This window comes from Eptatretus burgeri, chromosome 10, assembly GCF_056783735.1.
Source record: "Eptatretus burgeri isolate ZD-2024b chromosome 10, Ebu_testis_v1, whole genome shotgun sequence".
In the NCBI taxonomy this organism is placed as follows: domain Eukaryota; kingdom Metazoa; phylum Chordata; class Myxini; order Myxiniformes; family Myxinidae; genus Eptatretus; species Eptatretus burgeri.
Genome location: NC_140970.1, coordinates 48,076,577 through 48,098,478, shown reverse-complemented (window position 1 = coordinate 48,098,478; position 21,902 = coordinate 48,076,577). Strand labels below are relative to the sequence as shown.

The following is a 21,902-nucleotide window of genomic DNA, read 5'->3' as shown; positions in this document are numbered from 1 at the left end:
ATGTTCCGAAGAACATGGAAACCTTTTGAAGTGCGTTTATATAATGATGGTGATCATGATGATGGATGAAAACATTGAGATAAACGATCTACTTTTGTGGCAATCTTCTACATCTACATCACCCTTTTGGAGGGGTTTTCAAGTTAGCTGGTCTCTCTGATGATTCCCTGTTGGACATTAGAGATACTAAGATGGATTTAGAAAAGAGCATGTGTGTGCTGGTACTTTAGCTTCCTGCCCTTCCTACCACCAGTAGGCAAGGATAACCCAACACACCTCATGCATACAATTGTTTATTATATAAAATAAAAAAAAACTTTTGTCACCAGTTTGAGCACATACCAGATGGCATTTCCCAAGTAGTGCAGTAAACCTCCTTATGCTGTACAAGGTTGGGGAGCCCGCGGAACAAGCTCCGGCAGGTGCGACACTCAAAGATCGTGTCCACTTCCCGAAGCAGAAGGTGCTTCAAACGACTGGTTCCTGCCAGGAAAACAATATACTGAGAACAATCAATTCTGAAAGTGTCATTACAAGTATTGCAATTTTTTACGACACATGAGTATTTCTACAGCTTACATATCAAAGACACATTTCATCTCCTTTTATAAATTGTAGGTCAAGGCTTCAATGGTATCATATTTAATTGTTTGACACACATTAATGTCTACTTAACATATTAGCTCCAAGTCATACAGCTAATCACTTGTAGCTCCAGATAAAATATGTTCACAACCAAATAAGGGATTCCATGAAGAATTACTTCCTCGATACCAGTCAACTCATGCTCGACAGCTCAAGTAAAAAGTCTCCTGGCTTGCCAATTTATTCCCCTGCACTCGTAAAGCGAAAAGCGGCGTTAAGCGATCAGTCGCGTCCATGTGCCATACGTGCGTAAGTACGTGTCTGCATTTTCAAAATTCAACTTCTCAGCAACCATTAGTCTGATCGACACAAAATTTTCCAAATAGGTGCGCCTCCTCCTGCAGAATTATGATGTCATAGGTCATGTGGTACAGGCGTCATCTTGGAAAAACCAAAAAAACATTGCACCTGTATATCTCCAAAACCACTCCATGGAAAAGATTTACACATGGCTCATTGTCAAGTACTCCCCATAGGGAATAAGAGGTGTTAATGATGATGTTATCACTTTCTTCATTATGATGTCATAATTTGACAAGCACAATGCTCGGTTTGATGAGTAATGAAATGTTTTTTTCTTTGCAACTGTTGGTCCAATTGACACAAAATTTTGACCATAGGTGCGCCTCCTCCTGCAGGAATTTATAATGATAATTATGACGTCACATAGGTCACGTGGAACAGGCGCCATCTTGGAAAAAAAAAACAAAAAAAAAACTTTGCACCTCTATATCTCCAAAACTGCTCCATGGGAAAAATTGAATCATGGTTCATTGTAATGTAATGTACTCTCCATGGGGAATAAGATATGTTAATGCTGATGTCGTCAGTGCCTTCGTTATAACGTCACAATTCAACAAGTACAACGCTTGTTCCAATCAGTAAGAAAAAAAGAAATTCTCTGCAATTGTTGAAACCGCTAACCGATCAATGCAAAACTTTAACTCATTGATCAACTACCCATGGGAAATATAGTTTGATAAAAGTGACATCATCAGTCACTGGTCTGGCACAATATTGGATCAAAGAAAAAATAAACTTAAAAAAAAAAACCAGAAGAGTTGGCATGCACAAGGTCCTTCTCAAGACTGTGAAGGGTAAGTATTATATGAATACCATCTAGTTCTCCAAGCAACTCTCTTGCTGTTCTTTGATGCAGGTTGGTGTCACAAAGGACACAAATATGGGATCAGTCCTAATAATGGTTTATAGTAATACCCCACATGGCTCATTAAATGTCTCTTTATACAATTATGAAAATTATTCCACTCCCAGTCAAATAAAACTGCCTCACCCCAAAAATAACTAGAACGGCACAGGGTAGAGTGCATACCTCTGCCAGGCTGAACATTAACATTTTGTACCCCATTGATAGGCCGGATCTAAATCCGGACATTAACCAAAATATAATTGGCTTGTTCTTGTCATCTGCACAACTCATTCATCAAGTTCTGTCATAACCTGTCCACAACGTTTTGAAATCTTGTGCTACATATCGTTTTTGGCCCAATCTCTCAATGGTGAAAAATCACTTTAAAATTCTCGTATCCAGATCCGAATCTTCACTAATATAAAATCAATTCGTCCTTATCACAAATCCAGCCTGTCCACCAAGTTTTGTCCGAATCAGTCATTAACTTTTTGAGATATTCTGCTGACAGACAAATAGACAGACAAAATGACTCAGAACGACACTTGGCATAACAGAACAAAGTAGAGTGGCACTCGGTGGAGCACATACTTCTGCCAGGCTAAACAGTTTACGTTTTGTATCCCACTGATCACCTGGATCTGAATCCGGACCTGAACCAAAATCAAATCCACTTGTTCATGTCACATAACCAACTCGTCCACCTAGTTTTGTCATAACTCATCCACAACTTTTTGAGATATCATGCTATACATCGTTTCTGACCCTATCTCCTAATTTTAGAAATTCGGCCGATGTTGAAATTTTGACCTCAAAAATAATTGGCAGCTGAATTCAGTGATCTGATGTACAAATCCTGGTCAAATTTCAGATCAATCCGAGGAAATCAAATCCAGGCTTGACAGCAAAAAGGCAAATGTACTTCCTCTGCAACATCCTATCAGATAATTTGGAAATAACCTATGCAGCTTTTATTGGATCATGATCCATACATATGCAAACCGGAAACCGACGATCCCACCCTTCACCAGATGGCCTCGAACAGCAATAACTTGATTGCAAAAGCAGACACAAATTGAATGCAATTGGCTCTTCGCAGTAATGGGATAATCAGCAACTGAAGACAAATCAAGATGGCAAAACCTTTGAAGGTGCTACATTTAGTTTGCAGGTTCCCTTAGATGTGTGGGTTCGAATCCCACTCTTGATCTACTTTTATTTTAGCATGCTCACCATTGAGCTATCAAATCTGCATTGATCCCCAAATGAATCAGAGTTCACAAAAAAAAAAAAGTGCTGTTCTGATGTACTACTGGCATGGGGTGCTGTATTTCTGAGCATGCTTTCCTTCAGATGGTAATGTAAAGCTGGCTGGCCAATCTGTCTTTGGCACTGTGTGTAGATGTTAACGATCCCATGTATCTTGAAAGGCGTAGGCCATTGCATACTAGTATCTTGGATAAATTCCCTACATGTAGATGTCAAGTTAGATTAAGTTAATGATAAGAATACAGATAGTAACAGAGAAGATAAATATCTAGAAGGCACTGTTCCACGTTGCCAGATATGCCTCTGCCCACATTAAAAAAAATGGCTGCTGAACCACGTGACCGATGATGTCATCAATTTTTTGCCTCATACAATTTAGCCCGAGATGACCCTCAAAATTTTTCATACTGATCGGATAAAGCTTTGGACGTATGCAATTATGACGTCATAATGAAGCCACCTGACATCATCAAAAAAAAATCACACTTATTTCCCATGGGAAGTGCTTGACATGTGCCAAGTTTCAATTTTTCCCATGGAGTGGTTTCGGAGATACAGAGGTCCAATTTTTTTTTATTTTTTTCAACATGGCTGCCACACCACATCACCTATGACATCATAATTATCATTACAACATTCTACATGAGTAGTCGCACCTTTGGTGAAAATTTCGTCAATTGGATAAGCGGCTGCAGAGAAAACAGAAAAGTAGTACAAACGTACGTACGTAGGTAAATACGTATTACGTACAGATGGACAGACAACCCGAAAACAATGCCGAAAGCAACTTTGTCAGCAGAGACTGATAAAAACTGATGGGTTAAGTTTGTCGAGCTGTGGATAAAGCACAGGCATGATAGGCCAAATGGCCTCTCCTTTGCCTAAGTTTCCTCATATAAATAGAGCAGACAGTAAGTCATCATGGTTGATTAGAGTTCCACCCACCTCCAGCTATCAAGTGCACTCAATATGCTGGTATTTTGCAGATAGTTTATTTGAATGACTGCTTTTACAGCCTAATAGTTACTGTCGGCACAGTAGAAATAGCACAGAATCGACAAACCATCTTCGAGCGAGGAACACATTTAACATCTCACAAAACATAACAATGTATATATGATCTCAAAGTACTGTCATCCACCATTTTCCAACAAAATGTGATTGCTCCGATGGTTAGACTTTCACCCACATTATAAGTCATAAGAAGACTTTCTTTGAGCAAAGACATATGCAGTACATTCATTAAGGTTTTGCAGGTCACCAAGTGTTTACGAGCCACTTGGTGGAAAATTTTAAATAAAAGAGGGTTGCAAAACCAGTTCACATCAAACAAATATATGGTACAAGCAGGGGTACCTGACATTGCCTGGTGCTCTTCTAATCCTGTTGGCATTTTGAAGAAATCAAATTTTGGGTTTTTTTCTTTCTTTCTTTCTTTTTTGTGGGGGCCCAAAACACTTCGCTAAACTAAGGAATTGGGTCGGGCATCATTTAACATTTCCTTTCACATAGCTACAAAGGCTTCGGCACGAAAGAGCGATGTGTTTTAATAATCTCAAAAAAAATCCAACTTGTTTTTTCAAACTTTTTTTGCCTAAAACCCATCCCGACACTCACTGATGAACCTCTGCAAGTTTGACAAAGATCCGTTTGGCCATCTTTGAGAAAATGGTGAAACACACACAGACACAGACAAACATCCCTCTTATAGCATAAGATATACGAGGAGGGGAAATGGGAGAAAAAATTCCACCATGTTTGCATTTGCAATATGAAGATCACATCTCATCTTATCTGTTCAGTAACCCCACTCCACCACTGAGAAAGCAAGAATAACCACCCCCCACCGACCACAAAAATAATTAAAACAAGTAGTGGTACATTCAAAGTACACCGCCCCCATGCCAAATAAATAAATAACAAATCCTCCAATGCACGACATTGTTGGGGCACCTTTGGCACCCGACGATGCTGCCTTGCAGCACATGGCGTCGGAATTGGGAGGGAGCGGTGTACAATAAATGATTGATTAATTGCACAATTAAAATAAGTAAATAATAATCATAAAATAATTAATTGCTCAATCAATTGCCGAATAGCATACCTATACCATCACTGTTTCATCCGAATATGTAACTTTTTGAAAATTAAGTAATTAATCGAAAAATGATTAATCAATCGATTAATTGATTAATCAATAAATCAGAAATACTCTTTATAGCCAAATCACTTGGTCACTGTAATGTCTAAATATCGGCTTCCCAGCTCAAAATATGCCTGACATATTGCCCAGACAAAAAAACAAGAAAACAAACGGAGTAAAAACTGAACACTCCCTTGCTTTGGTGCCCGCCGATGACATCATGCATCGCCTAGATATGGAATTGGGAAGGAGGGACATAAAACAGACTTATCCAGCGGAGATGTTATCTCTTCCTCTTAGTGAAAAACCTTCAGGAGATGGATCTCACCTGTTCGAAAGCACTCAATAATCTGCGTGATTCCAGATTTTGCTGTGTTCAGCTGCGGTTCCAGCAAAGGTGGATCACCGAGTTCTGAGAAAAATGCTGAAATCGACAAGAAAGTAAAGAAGGTAGTTGATCTTCAACTACCACTTTATAGTGACCAACATCTTTCCGATGGGGATGTTCAGTTCAGTGTACATGTATCTGGGAATATGATACCAAAAGCAGCTTACACAAAAAGTGAAATAACCTTTCCCAAGTAATTTACACTTTCCCTTGATGCTTCTGTATAAACTTTTATTTGGTAAAATAAAACAACTGCACATATAACAGCAGTTTCGTATTTTTTGTCAAAGTTTCTTCTTTTTTCTTTTTTTTCCCCTCTCAGTCTAAGCAACAAGTCAATGTAATGTTAATTCTGCAACCAATCTTCAAAATGTACACCATACAAAAGTTTGAAATGAGGAAAGAGATCTCTCGAAAGACAAGCAGCCCACGAAGGGTAGGGTGGATGTAAGCTTAAATTTTTTAAACACCAATCTTTTTTCTTTTCTTACAATTCATGGAGGAGCTTGTACATGCATCGCATACGGTGCAAAGACATTGATAACTAGAATGGCACTCCGAACAGTGCATACCTTCGCTGGGTTGAACAGTTTACATTTTGTATCCCACTGAAAGGCCGGATCTGGATTCGGACCTGAACCAAAATCTCAGTGGCTTCTTATTGTCCCCAAACCAACTCATCCACCTAGTTTTGTCATAACTCTTCCACAGCTTTTGGAAATACTGTGGAATATATATATATATATATATATATATATATATATATATATATATATATATATATATATATATATAAAATATATAAATATATATCGTTATTGGTCCCATCTCTCGATGGTGAAGAATCACTTATATGGTGAAGAATGTGGATGTGCATGTTAGTGATGATGAGGAAGCCCCGAGGGTGAACCGAATAAAGAAAATAGATCAAGGGGTGCTGAAATGGTTTCACAATATTGAAAAGTACAAAATGCCAGGAAATAGAAGGTCTGAACCTGTCTTCACTAATGGAATGCAATTTGAAATTGAAAACTTGCTGAAGGAAGATATACAAATGAGTCAAGCTACCCTATCAAACCCCTGCCCAGTCTTGCCCAGAAGACCAAAGGATTCCTCGATAGGGTCAGGTCAGGTATGGGAGCATACACCGGAGCAGCGCATCGCTACGTCCACTTTCCACCGGTACTCCAGGGGCCTCCATTTGGCCATCACCCAGGCAGATGCCTGGACCATCCCCATCTCCTTGAGATACTGATCAACCTCCTGCAACCACGAGGCACGTGGTTGGCCCATTGGCCTCCCACACTCGCGAGGTTCCCTCGCTGAGAGAATCTGATGAGCAGGATCAGTGCCAGGAAAACGAGCCACATGTTCATACAGGCACAGCTGATGCTCATGGAATATGCAGGTAATAAATCTCATTTGAGTGTCTCTCAGCAACCACTCGTTGGACACAAAGTCTGACCAGTGACAGCCAAGGATTCTCCGAAGAGACCTGGTACCAAAGGAATGAAGTCTCCTTCTCAGATCCCTGGTCAGAATCCAAGATTCACATTGGTAGAGCAAGAATGGAAGCACCAAGAACCTGAAGACTCAGACTTTCATGCTCATGCACAGATATATACAGTTTTTGTTGCACCTTAAATCCAGGAGAATGGTACCATCCCAGCCTCGGCTGGATGTTGGTAAGCTCAAGGGAGGGTATCTGAAGAGTTTGCAAACAGGCTGAATGGGGATTTGAGGGGTCTGGGTGCTTTGGGAGATCCTGAAGAATTGTGGAGTGTCTTCAAGACCACCGTCCTTGATGTTGCCGGTGGATGTCTTGGAACTCACCGTAGGGCGAAGAAGAATTTTGACACTCAAGGGACACTGGATTGACCAGAGTTTCAGGGCCAGGCTGAATGGCAGAGCTGAGCTGTTCAGGGAGCTGAGGCGTAAAACTGTACGTGCGCTTAGGGTGGACAAAAAGGCCTATGTGCGAGGAATCCGAGGGGGTAGAGCATCGCCTGTGGTAAAGTGATTCTCGTCCTGCTTACAGGGGAATTCATGCATTGCGTTCATCCAAGCCCGTCCTTCGGTGGACTGCAGTTAGAGCAGAGGGTGGTAGGCTCTTGAGAGAGGAGTCCGAAGTGAAGGCCCACTGGGCCGGTTACTTTGAGCGGTTGTACCAGGCTGATCCACCAGCTGTCGAGTTGGACGTCAGGGGTGTTACAATCCTTGTTGCTGACCCTCCAATCAACTGTGGTCCACCTTCGTTTGTGGAAACACAGACTGTGGTGAACCAGTTGAAACGGGGCAAAGCTCCAGGGATCTGTGGCATCCATGCTGAACTTCAAGGCTGGTGGAAATGCTGCACTCGTGTCGTTGCATGCAGTTCTGTGCTCTGTCTGGAACACAGGCATCATCCCAACTGACTGGAAGAGGGGCCTTGTTGTCCCTTTCTGGAAAGGGAAGGGAGATCGCCAAGACTGCAACAACTACCGAGGGGTGACGCTGCTCTCAGTGCCAGGCAACGTCTTTGCTCGGATAATTCTTGATCGGGTTCGCCACCAAGTGTTTGAGCACCAGCGTCCAAAGCAGTCAGGCTTTATCCCAGAGAGGTCAACGATTGACCGTATCCTTGCTCTTCGGGTCCTCACCGAAAGCAGACGAGAGTTTCGGCAGGGGCTGCTTGCAGCCGATGTTGATCACTGTAAAGCATTTGATTCAGTGAATCAGTATCCCCTCTGGAGGATTCTTGGTCTTCGTGGGGTGTCACCAAAGCTGATCGATCTAATGTCTGAACTCGACTCTGGTACTGAGAGTGCTGTGAGATGTGGTGGTACCATCTCTGACCTATTTCCCGTTTTTACTGGAGTTCATCAGGGGTGTGTGCTTGCCCCCACACTTTTCAGCACTTGTATGGACTGGATTCTGGGGAGGATATCGGAGATATCAACGATGCGGTGCATCGTTTGCGAATGTCAAGATCTCTGACCTTGATTTCACAGATGATGCAGTCATCTTTGCGGAGACTCTAGACATCCTTTTGGGGCCCCTCGAGGTGCTGAATGAGGAGTCGGGGTTGCTGCGATTACAGGTTTCCTGGGTCAAAACTAAGATCCAGTCTTTCAATGACATATTGGATGCTGCTGTCCAGTTGTGCCTGTTTGTGGTGAGGATGTTGAGGTCATGGAGAAATTCACTTACCTTGGCAGTGATATTCATGTCTCTGCTGGCTGTGAGCCAGAGGTCAACCGTTGTCTGGGTCGGGCCTGGGGAGTCATGGATTCACTGGATCATGGGGTGGGCAGCTGCCGGTACCTGTGTGAGAGGACGAAAGTCTGAGTCTTCAGGTCCTTGGTGCTGCCAGTCTTGCTCTAGGGATGTGAGACTTGGACTCTGACCAGGGATCTGAGATGGAGACTTACTTTCTTTGCTGCCAGGTCTCTTCAGAGAAAACTTGGCTATCGCTGGTCAAACTTTGTGTCCAACGAGCGGTTGCTGAGAGAGACTAAAATGAGATTTGTTACCTGCATAGTCCGTGAGCGTCAGCTGCGGCTGACTGGACATGTGGCTCGTTTTCCTGACACTGATCCTGCTCACCAAATTTCCTCAGCGAGGGAATCTCGTGAGTGGAGGAGGCTAATGGGCCGACCACGTGCCTCGTGGTTACAGCAGGTTGATCAGAATCTCAAAGAGATGGGGATGGGCCAGGCATCTGCCTGGGGGGTGGCCAGACGGAGGCCCCTGGAGTCCCGGCAGAAAGTGTACACAGCGACGTGCTGCTCTGGAGCATGCTCCCATACCTGACCTGACCTGAAACCCATAATCCCATTGGCTCCAACACCTCAATCAGCACCTCGAGGGCCCCCAAAAGGATATCCAGAGTCTCCGCAAAGATGACTGCATCGTCTGCGAAATCAAGGTCAAAGACCGTGACATTCCCAAACAATTCACCGCAGTTTGTTCTCTCCGACATCTTCCTAGAATCCAGTCCATACAAGCGCTGAAAAGTGTGTGATCCAGGACACACACATGACAAGCTCCAGTAACAACTGGAAATAAGTCGGAGATGGTATCACCACATCTCACAGCACTCTCAGTACCAGAGTATACCAAAGACATCAGATTGATCAGTTTTGGTGGCACCCCACGAAGACCAATAATCCTCCAGAGGGCATCTCAATTCACTGAATCGAGCACTTTGCAGATATCAACATAAGCTGCAAGCAGCCCCTGCCGAAACTCTCATCTGTGTTCGGTGAGGACCCAAACAGCAAGGATACGGTCAATCGTTGACCTCTTTGGTGTAATACCTCCCTGCTCTGGGCGCTGGTGCAAAAGCAGTTGGTGGCAAACCCTATCAATAATTATCAGAGCAAAGACCTTGTCCCGCACTGAGAGCAGCGTCACCCCTCGGTAGTTGTTGCAGTCTTGGCGATCACCCTTCCCTTTGCAGAGAGGGACAACAAGGCCCCTCTTCCAGTCAGTTTGGATGATGCCTGTGTTCCAGGCACAGCACAGAACTGCATGCAACGACATGAGTACAGCATTTCCACCAGCCTTGAGAAGTTCAGCAAGGATGCCACAGATCCCAAGAGCTTTACCCCATTTCAACCGGTTCACCGCAGCTTGTGTTTCCACAAGCGAAGGTGGAACACAGTTGATTGGAGGGTCAGCAATAGGAATAGTGACAACCGTGACATCCAACTCAACAGCTGGTGAGTCAGCTTGGTGCAGCTGCTCAAAAGTAACTGGCCTGCACACAAAGAGCACATGGTCAATCTCCTTTGCCACACCATCAGTGTTGGAATACCAAGTCCAGTGTGAGCCTGTGGGTGCTGAAACCATGGACCAGCCTCCCGAAGTCCATGACTTCTTACAAAGTCAAGGCACTTAGTGCTATTCTGATTCACAGTTCCAGACCCATGGGGACCAACACATATCTCATAACCATCCCTATCAGTGCCAGTCGATGCATTGAAATCGCCCAAGACTAGAAGAGTATCTCGCCTGGGTCACTGATTAACCACATACTCGAGCGCGGCATAGAATATGTCCTTCACGGTGAGATCACTTTCCTCAGTCGGAGCATACACAGAGATCAGGGAAACGACACCCAAGGAGTGACGAATCCTCAGCCTCATATTACGCTCGTTGACCGGTGTTACCTCAATTATCATTGGTGTCAGTTTAATGGACACAGCTACAGCAACTCCTTGGGTATGGTAACCATCAGAGTGACTCGTTCAATAGTCGGTGTAACCACCCACCATGATCTCGCCACTATCCGGTCTCCGAACCTCAGAGAATGCTGCAATACCGATGTTCAAATGCTTGAGCTCAGATCATACCAGAGACAGGTGATCATCCTCCCTTCGGGAGAGGATATTCCAGGCACCCACCTGAAGGGACCACCTCAAGTTAACCCACGGAGACCGCTGTCTGGTGGACGACACCTCAGCGCCTCTCACCACCGCAATCTGACCCAGGAAGTTTACCACGTGATTTTCCTCCTATCATCAAGGAATGGGGAACCCGAATGCTTTGCCCCGATCCCGTCATCCGGTGAACTGCCCTGTGAAGGGCAGCAGTACAGGAGGTACTCCTATGGAGTGGGTTTCCAGTTTTCTTTGCATTTGTGGGTTTCGTGGAATGCAGTGTTTTATGGTGACCTACGTTGCAAATCCTGCCACCAACCTCCTCCAATAAAGTCACCGAACTGCAGGAGGACGTCCGCAGATACAATTGGGCACGAGACCTCTATATCAATGGGGGGCCTTCCACAAAGCCAACTGTACAGTGAACCAGCCTGTAACAACTGCAGGAATGTTCCCCATCCTCCAAGTACCAGCTGATAACTACAATGCAATGACAACTGTTATCAACAGTTTTGATGCCATAAGCAGACCCCTTAACCAGCCTGACATAGTGATAACTGAAGACCAGCCCTTGTATAGCAAAGAAAAATAACTTGTTTGGGCTAATCAGGAAGACTATGTACATGTCATACTTCATATGGGAGGTCTTCATGTTTGCTTCAACTTCCTTAAGGCAATAGGTCCGCATGTTGAGTCTGTCAGTCTGGAAGACATTTGGATAGAAACTGGCATTTTTGCACCAAACACAACTCAAACTGTACTGGAAGGTAAGGCCGACTACAGAGCAGTCATAGGGCACATGCTCAGATATGAGGCACTTTGGCGAATCCGCTGCCAGATGTTCATGGAATAGCTCTCAGAGAAACGTGACATCAGCTGGATGAAATTGATTCCCTATCTAAAGACATGACCAAGGCATTTACTACAGAGGAAGACAAAATAAGAGGCATCATCCATTGTTCCGTAGAGTCCCTCAAATAATTCATCGAGGAGAAAGGAGTCTCGACCTATCTCGGTCAATTTGACAACAGTACGTCTGTGAGTAAGAACTATATCTTTTGGACTTCTTATATGCACATGGTTGAGATTCTCCTGGATTTTATCAAGGCAGAAAGTGAGGGAAACTGGAAGCTACACCTCAAAACATTTTTAACCTCCGCCGTCTTCGAATATGGATGGAGGTTACTGTTTTCACCCCTTTCTGTTTGTTTGTTTGTTTGTTTGTGAACAGTATTACGGAAAAACTCCTCGACGGATTTTGACGAAACTTGGTGGGGGGGGGTTAGGTATGGTCCAAGGATCATGCCATTAAATTTTGGACTTGGTCCCCCCCCCCAAAAAAAGAAATTGTTAGAGAAATTTTTTTTTTTTTTGCATTTCTAGATGTTTTAAGTGATTTCCAACCCCCCCCCCCCCCCAAAAAAAGAAATTGTTAGAGAAATTTTTTTTTTTTGCATTTCTAGATGTTTTAAGTGATTTCCAACCCCCCCCCCCCCAATTTTTTTTACCCCCCCCCAAAAAATAGAATTTTTTTTTGCATTTCTACATGTTTTAAGTGATTTCCAACCCCCTCAAAAAAATTGTTACCCCCACAAAAAAAGAGAAATTTTTTTTTGCATTTCTACATGTTTTAAGTGATTTCCAACCCCCAAAAAAAATTGTTCGAGAAATCTTTTTTGCATTTCCGCATGTTTTAAGTGATTTCCAACCCCCCCAAAAAAATATTGTTACCCCCCCCCCCAAAAAAATAGTTCGACAGAAATTTTTTTTTTTGCATTTTTACATATTTTAAGTGATTTCCGCCCCCCCCCCCAAAAAAATTGTTACCCCCCAAAAATATTTTTTTTTGCATTTCTACATGTTTTAAGTGATTTCCAACCCCCCCACAAAAAATTGTTAGAGAAAAAAAAATTTGCAACTTTTTTTTCAACAAAATTTAGATTTTTTTTTTTTTTGCATTTTTACATGTTTTAAGTGATTTCCAACCCCCCCCCCCCCAAAAAAAAAAATGTTGGAGAAAAGAACTATAACTCTCAGCACTGTTGACATCATATTTAATGAATAAGATATAAGGTTCACTTGAGTGACCCAGCAGTATTGGCGGCGGAGGTTTTGCACTCTCCCGAGTGCTCCCCCTCTAGTCTGCGACTGCAATGTTCCCATTTCTGATAACATACTACTACACAAATTACTAAAGATGGGGACCAGTTTATCTTGCTGAAATGGCTTCACTGGAAAAGACTGCACCAGAAGTTTATGAAGAATTTGAGGTGGGTAATTTTGTCATCAAACGAAGCAACAATTTCTTCAACCAAGCAACTGAATGGATCAATAAGGTATGCAAATCTTCAGACGGAATAAATGGAATCACCAGAAGTGATCAGGCAAGAGATTGGTTCTGTGCTACATGGGCAGCGATCTGATCTCAGGTGGTAACTCGGGAGATAAAGGTTCTGTTTGGACTTGTTAACGATGAAGTAAAAGTTATCTTCACGCGAAAAAGATGCTTTACCAATAAGTAGGTGGAACAGCTGATCAATCACTTCAAAAGCCTGGACAGAGAGAGAGAGAGAGAGAGAGAGAGAGAGAGAGAGAGAGAGAGAGAGAGAGAGAGAGAGAGAGAGAGAGAGAGAGAGAGAGAGAGAGAGAGAGAGAGAGAGAGAGAGAGAGAGAGAGAGAGAGAGAGAGAGAGAGAGAGAGAGAGAGAGAGAGAGAGAGAGAGAGAGAGAGAGAGAGAGAGAGAGAGAGAGAGAGAGAGAGAGAGAGAGAGAGAGAGAGAGAGAGAGAGAGAGAGAGAGAGAGAGAGAGAGAGAGAGAGAGAGAGAGAGAGAGAGAGAGAGAGAGAGAGAGAGAGAGAGAGAGAGAGAGAGAGAGAGAGAGAGAGAGAGAGAGAGAGAGAGAGAGAGAGAGAGAGAGAGAGAGAGAGAGAGAGAGAGAGAGAGAGAGAGAGAGAGAGAGAGAGAGAGAGAGAGAGAGAGAGAGAGAGAGAGAGAGAGAGAGAGAGAGAGAGAGAGAGAGAGAGAGAGAGAGAGAGAGAGAGAGAGAGAGAGAGAGAGAGAGAACCTGACGATTCCGAGGAGGCAAAGCTTGTGTCGCTGGCAACAAAAGATGTTGCTTTCCCCAACATAGTTGTTGACTTACTGAAAGCGGAAAAACGGGGTAGAGATTTATTGTTGGACTTTACCAAACAGCTTCTGCAAGAAAGGCAGATTTCCTTCTTTGACCCAGTAAAGAAGTTAAACTCCAAAACGTTTGCTTCAATGTACAAGGTCATGGGGCCATAAAAGCATCGTGAGAAGAAATTGATTAAGGCTGATAGAAAGCTGATGCAAAGACTCTTCAATGCTGCAAGTGCTGGAATATCTGTGCAGATATCTGAAGTCCTCCAACATGAGCTGTCACCAATACCCCTTTCTCTTGTAAAAGCAAGTGGAGAGATGAGCGCAGCATCAAAAGCAGACCTTCTGGTGCTACTAACAACAGAGCTTGGCATTGAAACTACTTCTGAAGATCCAAATGACGAATTATACACATGTACCCTCATCGATGGCCATGCATTCATCCAAGCATTTGAAAAGCCAAATAATTGCCAGACATTTTGATCACTATCTCGGAAGTCAGTCAATCAAGTCTTCCACACAATCTAACAGCACATCTAGATGAAGACCAATTAGAAAGCATATTCAGGTACCAGAAGTTCTTCTGCCACAAGTCTGGGATCAGTTCCTGGCATTAGAGGAAAACAAAGAAGATCTTGCCAACTTTCTATCTGATGAGCTTCTTCAGAAGACTTCCTCTCTCACAGGTGACCAAGAAGTCAAGACTGGTGGAGGGCATCCAGATCCTGCAAATGCAGGATCTTATAAGCACGATGTCACAAACCTGTCTGTAATCCACGAAGAGGCAAATACGTGACTTATACTCCATGCCAAAGATGCCTACCAAAACCAATACCAGGGACTTGTTGTAATGGGTCACGATACCGATGTATTTCTCCGACTGCTCTGCCAACTTGGATGCCTTTATGTGGAAGTGTAGATGGTTGCAGATATGGCAGAACAAAGAAAATGTTTCCTAGTGCATTTGATAGCATTCAAACTTGATGGGGTTCTTTTAGACAATTTGCTTGGATTCCAAGCATTCACCGGTAGTGATAGCACCTTCACAGGGTTCTCCAATAAGTCATGCTGGAAGGTGTATCACAAATATGCTGCCCTTCTGGAAGGTATCAGTCGGGATGGTGACATCTCAGGTCCAGAAGAATTTGTGTGCAAGCTGTATGGCGGTGAAAACCTGAAAAGTACCAAGTGTGGATGAATTGAGATACACTCTATTCAACAAGGCCAGGAAAGAGTTGGAGTGGCTTCCACCAATGAGAGATGCTTTCGAGCTTCACTTGGCAAGATTGAACTCCCAAGCAAAGATATGGCTGCTGATGGACAGAGCAGAAATGAAAGTTGGATCTGCAACTGAAAAGAATGGATGGAAAGAAGGACAGAAAGGTGTTGAAGTTCTTTGGACGAGATGGCCAGCCATCCCAAAGGGATGCATCGAACTAACTAACATCCAGTGGATGTAAAACCAAATGCATCACAGCAAGATGCGGGTGTTATCATGCAAACCGGATTTGCATGTACAAGTGTGCGTGTGATGCAGATGGATGAGCAAATCCAATGACCTTAGAGGCTACTGCAGATTGACAGTTTATTTGATGATGAACTGTGGAATATCTTCGTATAACTGAGTATGCACTGGTACTGTGAAAATACACAAATGCTATTGTGAAAATACAAAATCATGGTTTTGAAAAGTTGAAATAAATCATTTCTAAAAACCATCCAAAATTCTTTTGTATATTTTTTATTCTTGATATTAAGTAAAATGAGTGAAATTGAGTTGTTTGAAAAACCAAAATTTAAGTAATCGTAAGTTTTTAGTGAAATATTTATATTTGACATTTGACCATTGGGCTGTCACCATCGATACTTGACCTTTGACCCAAATTTATTATTGTTTCTTTGAAAATAAATATAATAGTGTCGTGTCCATTGGGCTTGCCCCTACCTGGACGGATGGCCAAACGATTTCCCTTGGAGGCTTACAGCCGAGATTCTCTGAGATCATGGCGCGCGCGGGACGGGGGCGGCAAATGCATGTAACGGACGGAACAGACGCAAGCACAGCACAAGGGGGTTTATCGTCACCAAAATCGAATCAATTCGTCCTTGTCACACACCCAACCTGTCCACCAAGTTTCATCTGAATCCGTCCTTTTTTGTCCACAACCTTTTGAGATATCCTGCTCACAGACAGAGAGACAGACAGACAGACAAACAGACAGGTAGATAAATACACGTGAAAACATAACCTGTCACCTTTGATGGTGGAGGTAATTAGAGGCCCATACACTTTCCAGACCTCCAGTGCGTATCACGACTCGTCTCAATCAAAAAGGTTATTGGTTTAAACCAATCTATTCTGGATTGGTTGCCACTCTGACACCGGATACTTGACAGGAGGTGCAAGTATTTGGCATATTTATCTTGCCAAAACGAAGTTTTTGCAAGATATGTTCGTCAGCTTGTATGTTTTTTATTTATTTATTTATTTATTTTTTGTTTGTTTGCCTGTAATCACGAATAAAAAATTCTGCAGAGCATAGTTATCATTGGAAATTTTTGTAACTTCGCATATCAGAGGCCTATAGAGGTCCCTTTAAGTGCACAAAATTTTGAAGGTCAAGGTCAAAGGTCAAGGTCACTTTGTCGTAAATCAGGGGAGTCGACGAAACCCTTATTTTTTGAGTAATTTTGATCGGATCGTCTTCAAACTTCATGGGAATATAGTTCATGGTCTGGCGCTCAGCTGATTAATTTTTGGTGGCAATTGGCCTTGATCTTCATATGCTTTTTTTTGTTGTTTTTTTTTGTTTTTGGTCTGTAATCACGTATAAAAAATTCTGCAGAGCACAGTTATCATTGGAAATTTTTGTAACTTCGCATATCATAGGCCTATAGAGGTCCCTTTCAGCGCATAAAATTTTGAAGGTCAAGGTCACTTTGTCGCAAATCAGGGGAGTCGACGAAACCCTTATTTTTTTTGAGTATTTTTGATCGGATCGTCTTCAAACTTCATGGGAATATAGTTCATGGTCTGGCGCTCAGCTGATTAATTTTTGGTGGCGATTGGCCTTGACCTTCATGGTTAGCGCCTCAGGTCAAACATATTTGACCCCAAGGTCAAATTTTCAATTTTTAGGAACCATATCGTGTAGTACCTCAAATTGAACACCTCGATGAGTGCTTTCTTGATATGTCAAGCTTGAGACATTATGACGTCATTTGGTGACGTTGTGAGGCAAAAGCATATTTTTCATGGTTACTCTGTAGAACGATTCTCATCGGAATCTCTCGTAGGCAGATATTCCTCAAGGAGTCGCTCCTGGTGGATAGCAGATGTATTCACCTCAGTGTGACCTTAAAGAAGTCACACGTGGTCACCTTTTGGCAAGATACGGTCACCCTGCGGGTGACATTGGTTTTTTATTTTAAGGTTGCCGATGATAACTTGCCTACGCTTTGTGAAAGATGCTGTGAGATCTTTAGCATCCACCGTTATCCAGTGCTGGTGGATAGAATCTCTGGCTTGACGTCCATCCCATGGACGCGCACACATTAATGAATCGCGATGTACGCCATGAAGGGGACAGTTTATAACTGGTTCGAGAAAAATACACCAGGCTAGACATCTCAGTGATGAGTGGACATGTCTCAAAGCTTTCCCCTCTGCTCAACAAAGACATTTGTGTACATCGGTGTACTTTTACATGACTAAAAAGGCAATGGCCAAATAAGTGTGGTATACGGAGTTGAAACTTGGATCTGAGTATCATGAGCTCATGCTTCAGACGAGAATAGTAAACAGAACAGGCCAACCAAGCAGTACTTTGACACGTGTTCTGCCTTCAGACTTTGTCAGCAAGCCAAAACTAGATTAAAACACAGACTTTTTGACTAACATTGTATAATCTTGTGGAGTGGCTGGTTGGGTAACTAACTGAATTGGAAACTGGCTGGGTGATAGGGAGCAAAGAGTGGCTGTGAGTGGGAGGATGTCTAGCTGGGTGGATGTTAGTGAGATACTGAGATTCTCCGGTGTGGATGGGTTATGTTTTCACCCCTGTGTGTCTGTTTGTCTTTCTGTGAGTGGTAAATCTCAAAAAGTTATTGACGGATTCGGATGAAACTTGGTGGGACAGGGATCACCATGAGGGGGACAACACACAGGGACAGCAGAGGGTGCAAGAACAGAAAGGATGTGGTCTTCTTCTTCTTGCGTATGGCAGCTTAGCTGCTGGGATAGCTATCATTTATTGGAAGCGCAACTGTGTCGTTGATGCAGTGCCCCTCTACCAGTACACACTGGTACTCATTTTGCTGACCTCGGAAGGCTGACAGGCTGAGTCAACCCCCTGATGTATTAATTCAGTGGCTCACGGGACTTGAACTCAGGACCCTAGGATCCCAAGCCGCCGCCCTAACCACTAAGCCAACACCAGGCTAAAAGGATGTGGTAGAAGCCAGAGAGACCACTGACCTGTCGGCGATGGCAACGTCATAGGCCCATAGACTCAGCTTCATCGCGAGAGATTCTGATGATCTTGAAGACCTTGGTTTCCATGGCGTCAAGCTGAGCAAGGTGTAAGGCAAGGGTGCCAGCCCAGAGCGGAGAGCAGTATTCCATCAAGCTGCGGATGAAAGCCTTATCGGTGGATAGGAGTTCAGGTGTGCCGAGGAAGGACTTTGCATGACGGGGGATGCCCAGTCAGCATCTGGCTTTGGAGGGCAACTTTTAAAGATGGCTTGCCCAAGAGAGATCATAGCTGAGAGTGAGACCCAGGAGTTTGAGTGAATGAACTTCTTCGAGAGGGTTGTTGAGAAAGTTGATGGGAGAGTTTACGGTATGGTCCATTTGGAGAGATAGGGAATGAGTGTGTGGGATTTCTCAGGATGAAAAGACATATTCCAAGTGTGTAACTAGTTTGTGATTTTATCAAGGTCTGAAGAGAGGGAAGAGGCTTCTGCTTGTCTGTCAGAAGGATGTGGGATGTAAAGGCACAGGGTGGAGTCGTCAGCGAAGAGATTAAGAGGATTTTCCAGGGAGTCAGAGAGATCATTGATGAAGATTAGGAATCGGGTGGGGCAAAGACACTGCCTTGGGGTACTCCAGCCTTGACAGGGAGAAGAAAAGAAAGGGTTCCATTGAGAGCCACATGTTAGCTATGAGAGTGGAGGAACTCAAGAAGAATCCAAGAGTGGAGTTGGCCTTGGATTCCACATGCAGACAGTTTGGAGAGCAAGTTGTGATACCAGACTGCATTGAAAGCTCGAGATATGTCCATAGAGACGGCGCTGATCTCATGTCTGATACCGAGGGCCTCCACCATTGTTTGGAAAGTAGAAGCAGCATGTCCAAGTTAGAGTGACCTGGTCTGAATACGAACTGATGATCTGAGATGAGATCATTGGAAAAAAGGAATGATTTTATGTCCACTGCAATTATGTATTCCATGACCTAACTAATGATTGGAAGTTAACTAATTGGTCTGCAGTTAAGGGGATCCATTTCTGCACCTTTTTATGTAATGCAGTGATGTTGGCTGATTTCCAAGCAAAGGGAAAATGACCTTCAGTAAATGACAGGGTGAAAAAGGCAGAAAGAGGAAGGAGGAGGATAGAACCAGGAACTATATATCACATGATATTTCAAAACGTTGTGGACGGGTTATGACAAATCTTGGTTGACGAAGTGCGTCAGTGACAAGAACAGGCCAATTACATTTTGGCTAAGGTCCGAATGCAGATCTGACCTATCAGTGGGATACAAAATGTGAACTGTTCAGCCTGGCGGAGGTATGCGCTCTACAGAGTGCCGTTCCAGGTATTTATAATTTACATCAATTATTCGGACAATGGGGTTGAGAGTCGGCTTTCCAAATTTGCAGATGAGACAAATCTTGGAGATAAGGCAAATAGCAAAGTGAAGGGTGGGAGGGGTGTTCAGATTCAGGAAAGTGGAGATACTTTCATGGATTGGACAAAAAGATTGCTAAATGCAATTAAACGTAAGGAAACGCAAGGTGCTGGGGATGGGTAAGAATAACGAAAATAGAGATTACATGATGAAAGGGGCATGTAATAACATGTAGTACAGAAGGATCTCGGTTGGGTGTGGGATCTCGGTTTTCGATACAAGGGAGCGGACAGCACAGTGCCAGGCAGCGAGGGTAAAGCTTGTGGAGTTTTAGGTTGTATTTATAGAAGGATAAATTATAAATTGAAAGAGGTGATGTTAACACTATACACAGGATTTTACTGAGGCCTCATCGAGAATATTATGTTCAGTTTTGGTCACCGCATCTGAGGAAGAACATAACTGCGAAAAAGATTACAGTGTAGAGTGACGACATTGCTCCTGGGCCCAGCTAGACTAAGCTGTGAGGAGTGGCGAAAGGGGACAGGACTTTTAACATTAGACACGAGAGAGAGTTCATTGAACATGACACCCTGCGCAGTGTTCAAATATATACAGGAGGGCCTTGCCATTCACATGGGTTACATTCTTGAAAATCCCCGTGAACCACAATTTCCACGAACTTGTGGGGTAATGGGGAAAATAGGGTGAGGAACTTCAGCTTTAAAATTTGTCGAAACTGCACCCTTAATTAGCATATTTGTGCATTGATTTTGTGCAATTTATTTTCATGAATGAAAGGTTATTAAGAACATAAAATAAAGTATTATTACTTCATTTGAAGCCTGTGGCTGCTGATTGCATCCTTGCTGGAAGCAAGGCTGTGCTGCTGATACAGTGCCCCGCTTCCAGTAAGCTGGTACTCATTTTGCTGACCTCAGAAAGATAACGAGAGGGGGAGCACTCGGGAGAGTGCAAAACCTCAGCCGCCAATACTGCTGGGTCACTCAAGTGAACCTTATATCTTATTCATTAAATATGATGTCAACAGTGCTGACAGTTATAGTTCTTTTCTCCAACATTTTTGTGGGGGGGGCGGGGGGGGTTGGAAATCACTTAAAACATGTAAAAATGCAAAAAAAGAAAAAAAAAAAATCTAAATTTTGTTGAAAAAAAAGTTGCAAAATTTTTTTTTCTCGAACAATTTTTTTTGGGGGGGGGTTGGAAATCACTTAAAACATGTAGAAATGCAAAAAAAAAATTCTTTTTTTTTGGGGGGGGGGGTAACAATTTTTTTGGGGGAGGGGTTGGAAATCACTTAAAACATGTAAAAATGCAAAAAAAAAAAATTGGGGGGGTTGGAAATCACTTAAAACATGTAAAAATGCAAAAAAAATATAAAATTTGGGGGGGGGGTTGGAAATCACTTAAAACATGTAGAAATGCAAAAAATTCCTCTAACAATTTTTTTTTGGGGGGGTAACAATTTTTGGGGGGGTTGGACATCACTTAGAACATGTAGAAATGCAAAAAAAAAATCTCTATTTTTTGGGGGGGGGTAAAAAAATTTGGGGGGGGGTTGGAAATCACTTAAAACATGTAGAAATGCAAAAAAAAAAATTTCTCAAACAATTTTTTTTTGGGGGGGGGGGGACCAAGTCCAAAATTTAATGCTATGATCCTTGGACCATACCTAACGCCCCCACCAAGTTTCGTCGAAATCCGTTGAGGAGTTTTTCCGTAATACTGTTCACAAACAAACAAACAAACAAACAAACAGAAAGGGGTGAAAACAGTAACCTCCATCCATCTTCGAAGATGGTGGAGGTTAACAAGGTGAGTCAAACCCTACCTGGTGTTATTTCAGCAGCAGATGGGCTTGAACTCAGGACCCTAATATTCCAAGTCTGACACCCCAACAACAAAGCCAGACGACCATCTTGGAAATGAACTCAGGAGGGGAAAAATGAC

The 21,902-nt window shown here is 43.1% G+C and overlaps 1 protein-coding gene across 11 annotated transcripts in view; it reads right to left on the bottom strand.

Annotated features, from left to right (window-relative positions):
• LOC147018501 (zinc finger protein 800-like) overlaps positions 1–21,902 on the bottom strand; it is a 71,549-nt gene that overhangs the window by 10,266 nt on the left and 39,381 nt on the right. For all 11 annotated transcript variants that reach the window (XM_085898201.1, XM_085898199.1, XM_085898193.1 and 8 more), the window contains 2 exons: positions 5,536–5,631; positions 343–483 (listed from right to left, as the gene is read on the bottom strand). In XM_085898201.1, the coding sequence (XP_085754327.1) occupies positions 343–352 (10 nt within the window). In that variant the 5' untranslated portion in view covers positions 353–483; positions 5,536–5,631. The remainder of the gene's footprint in view (positions 1–342; positions 484–5,535; positions 5,632–21,902) is intronic.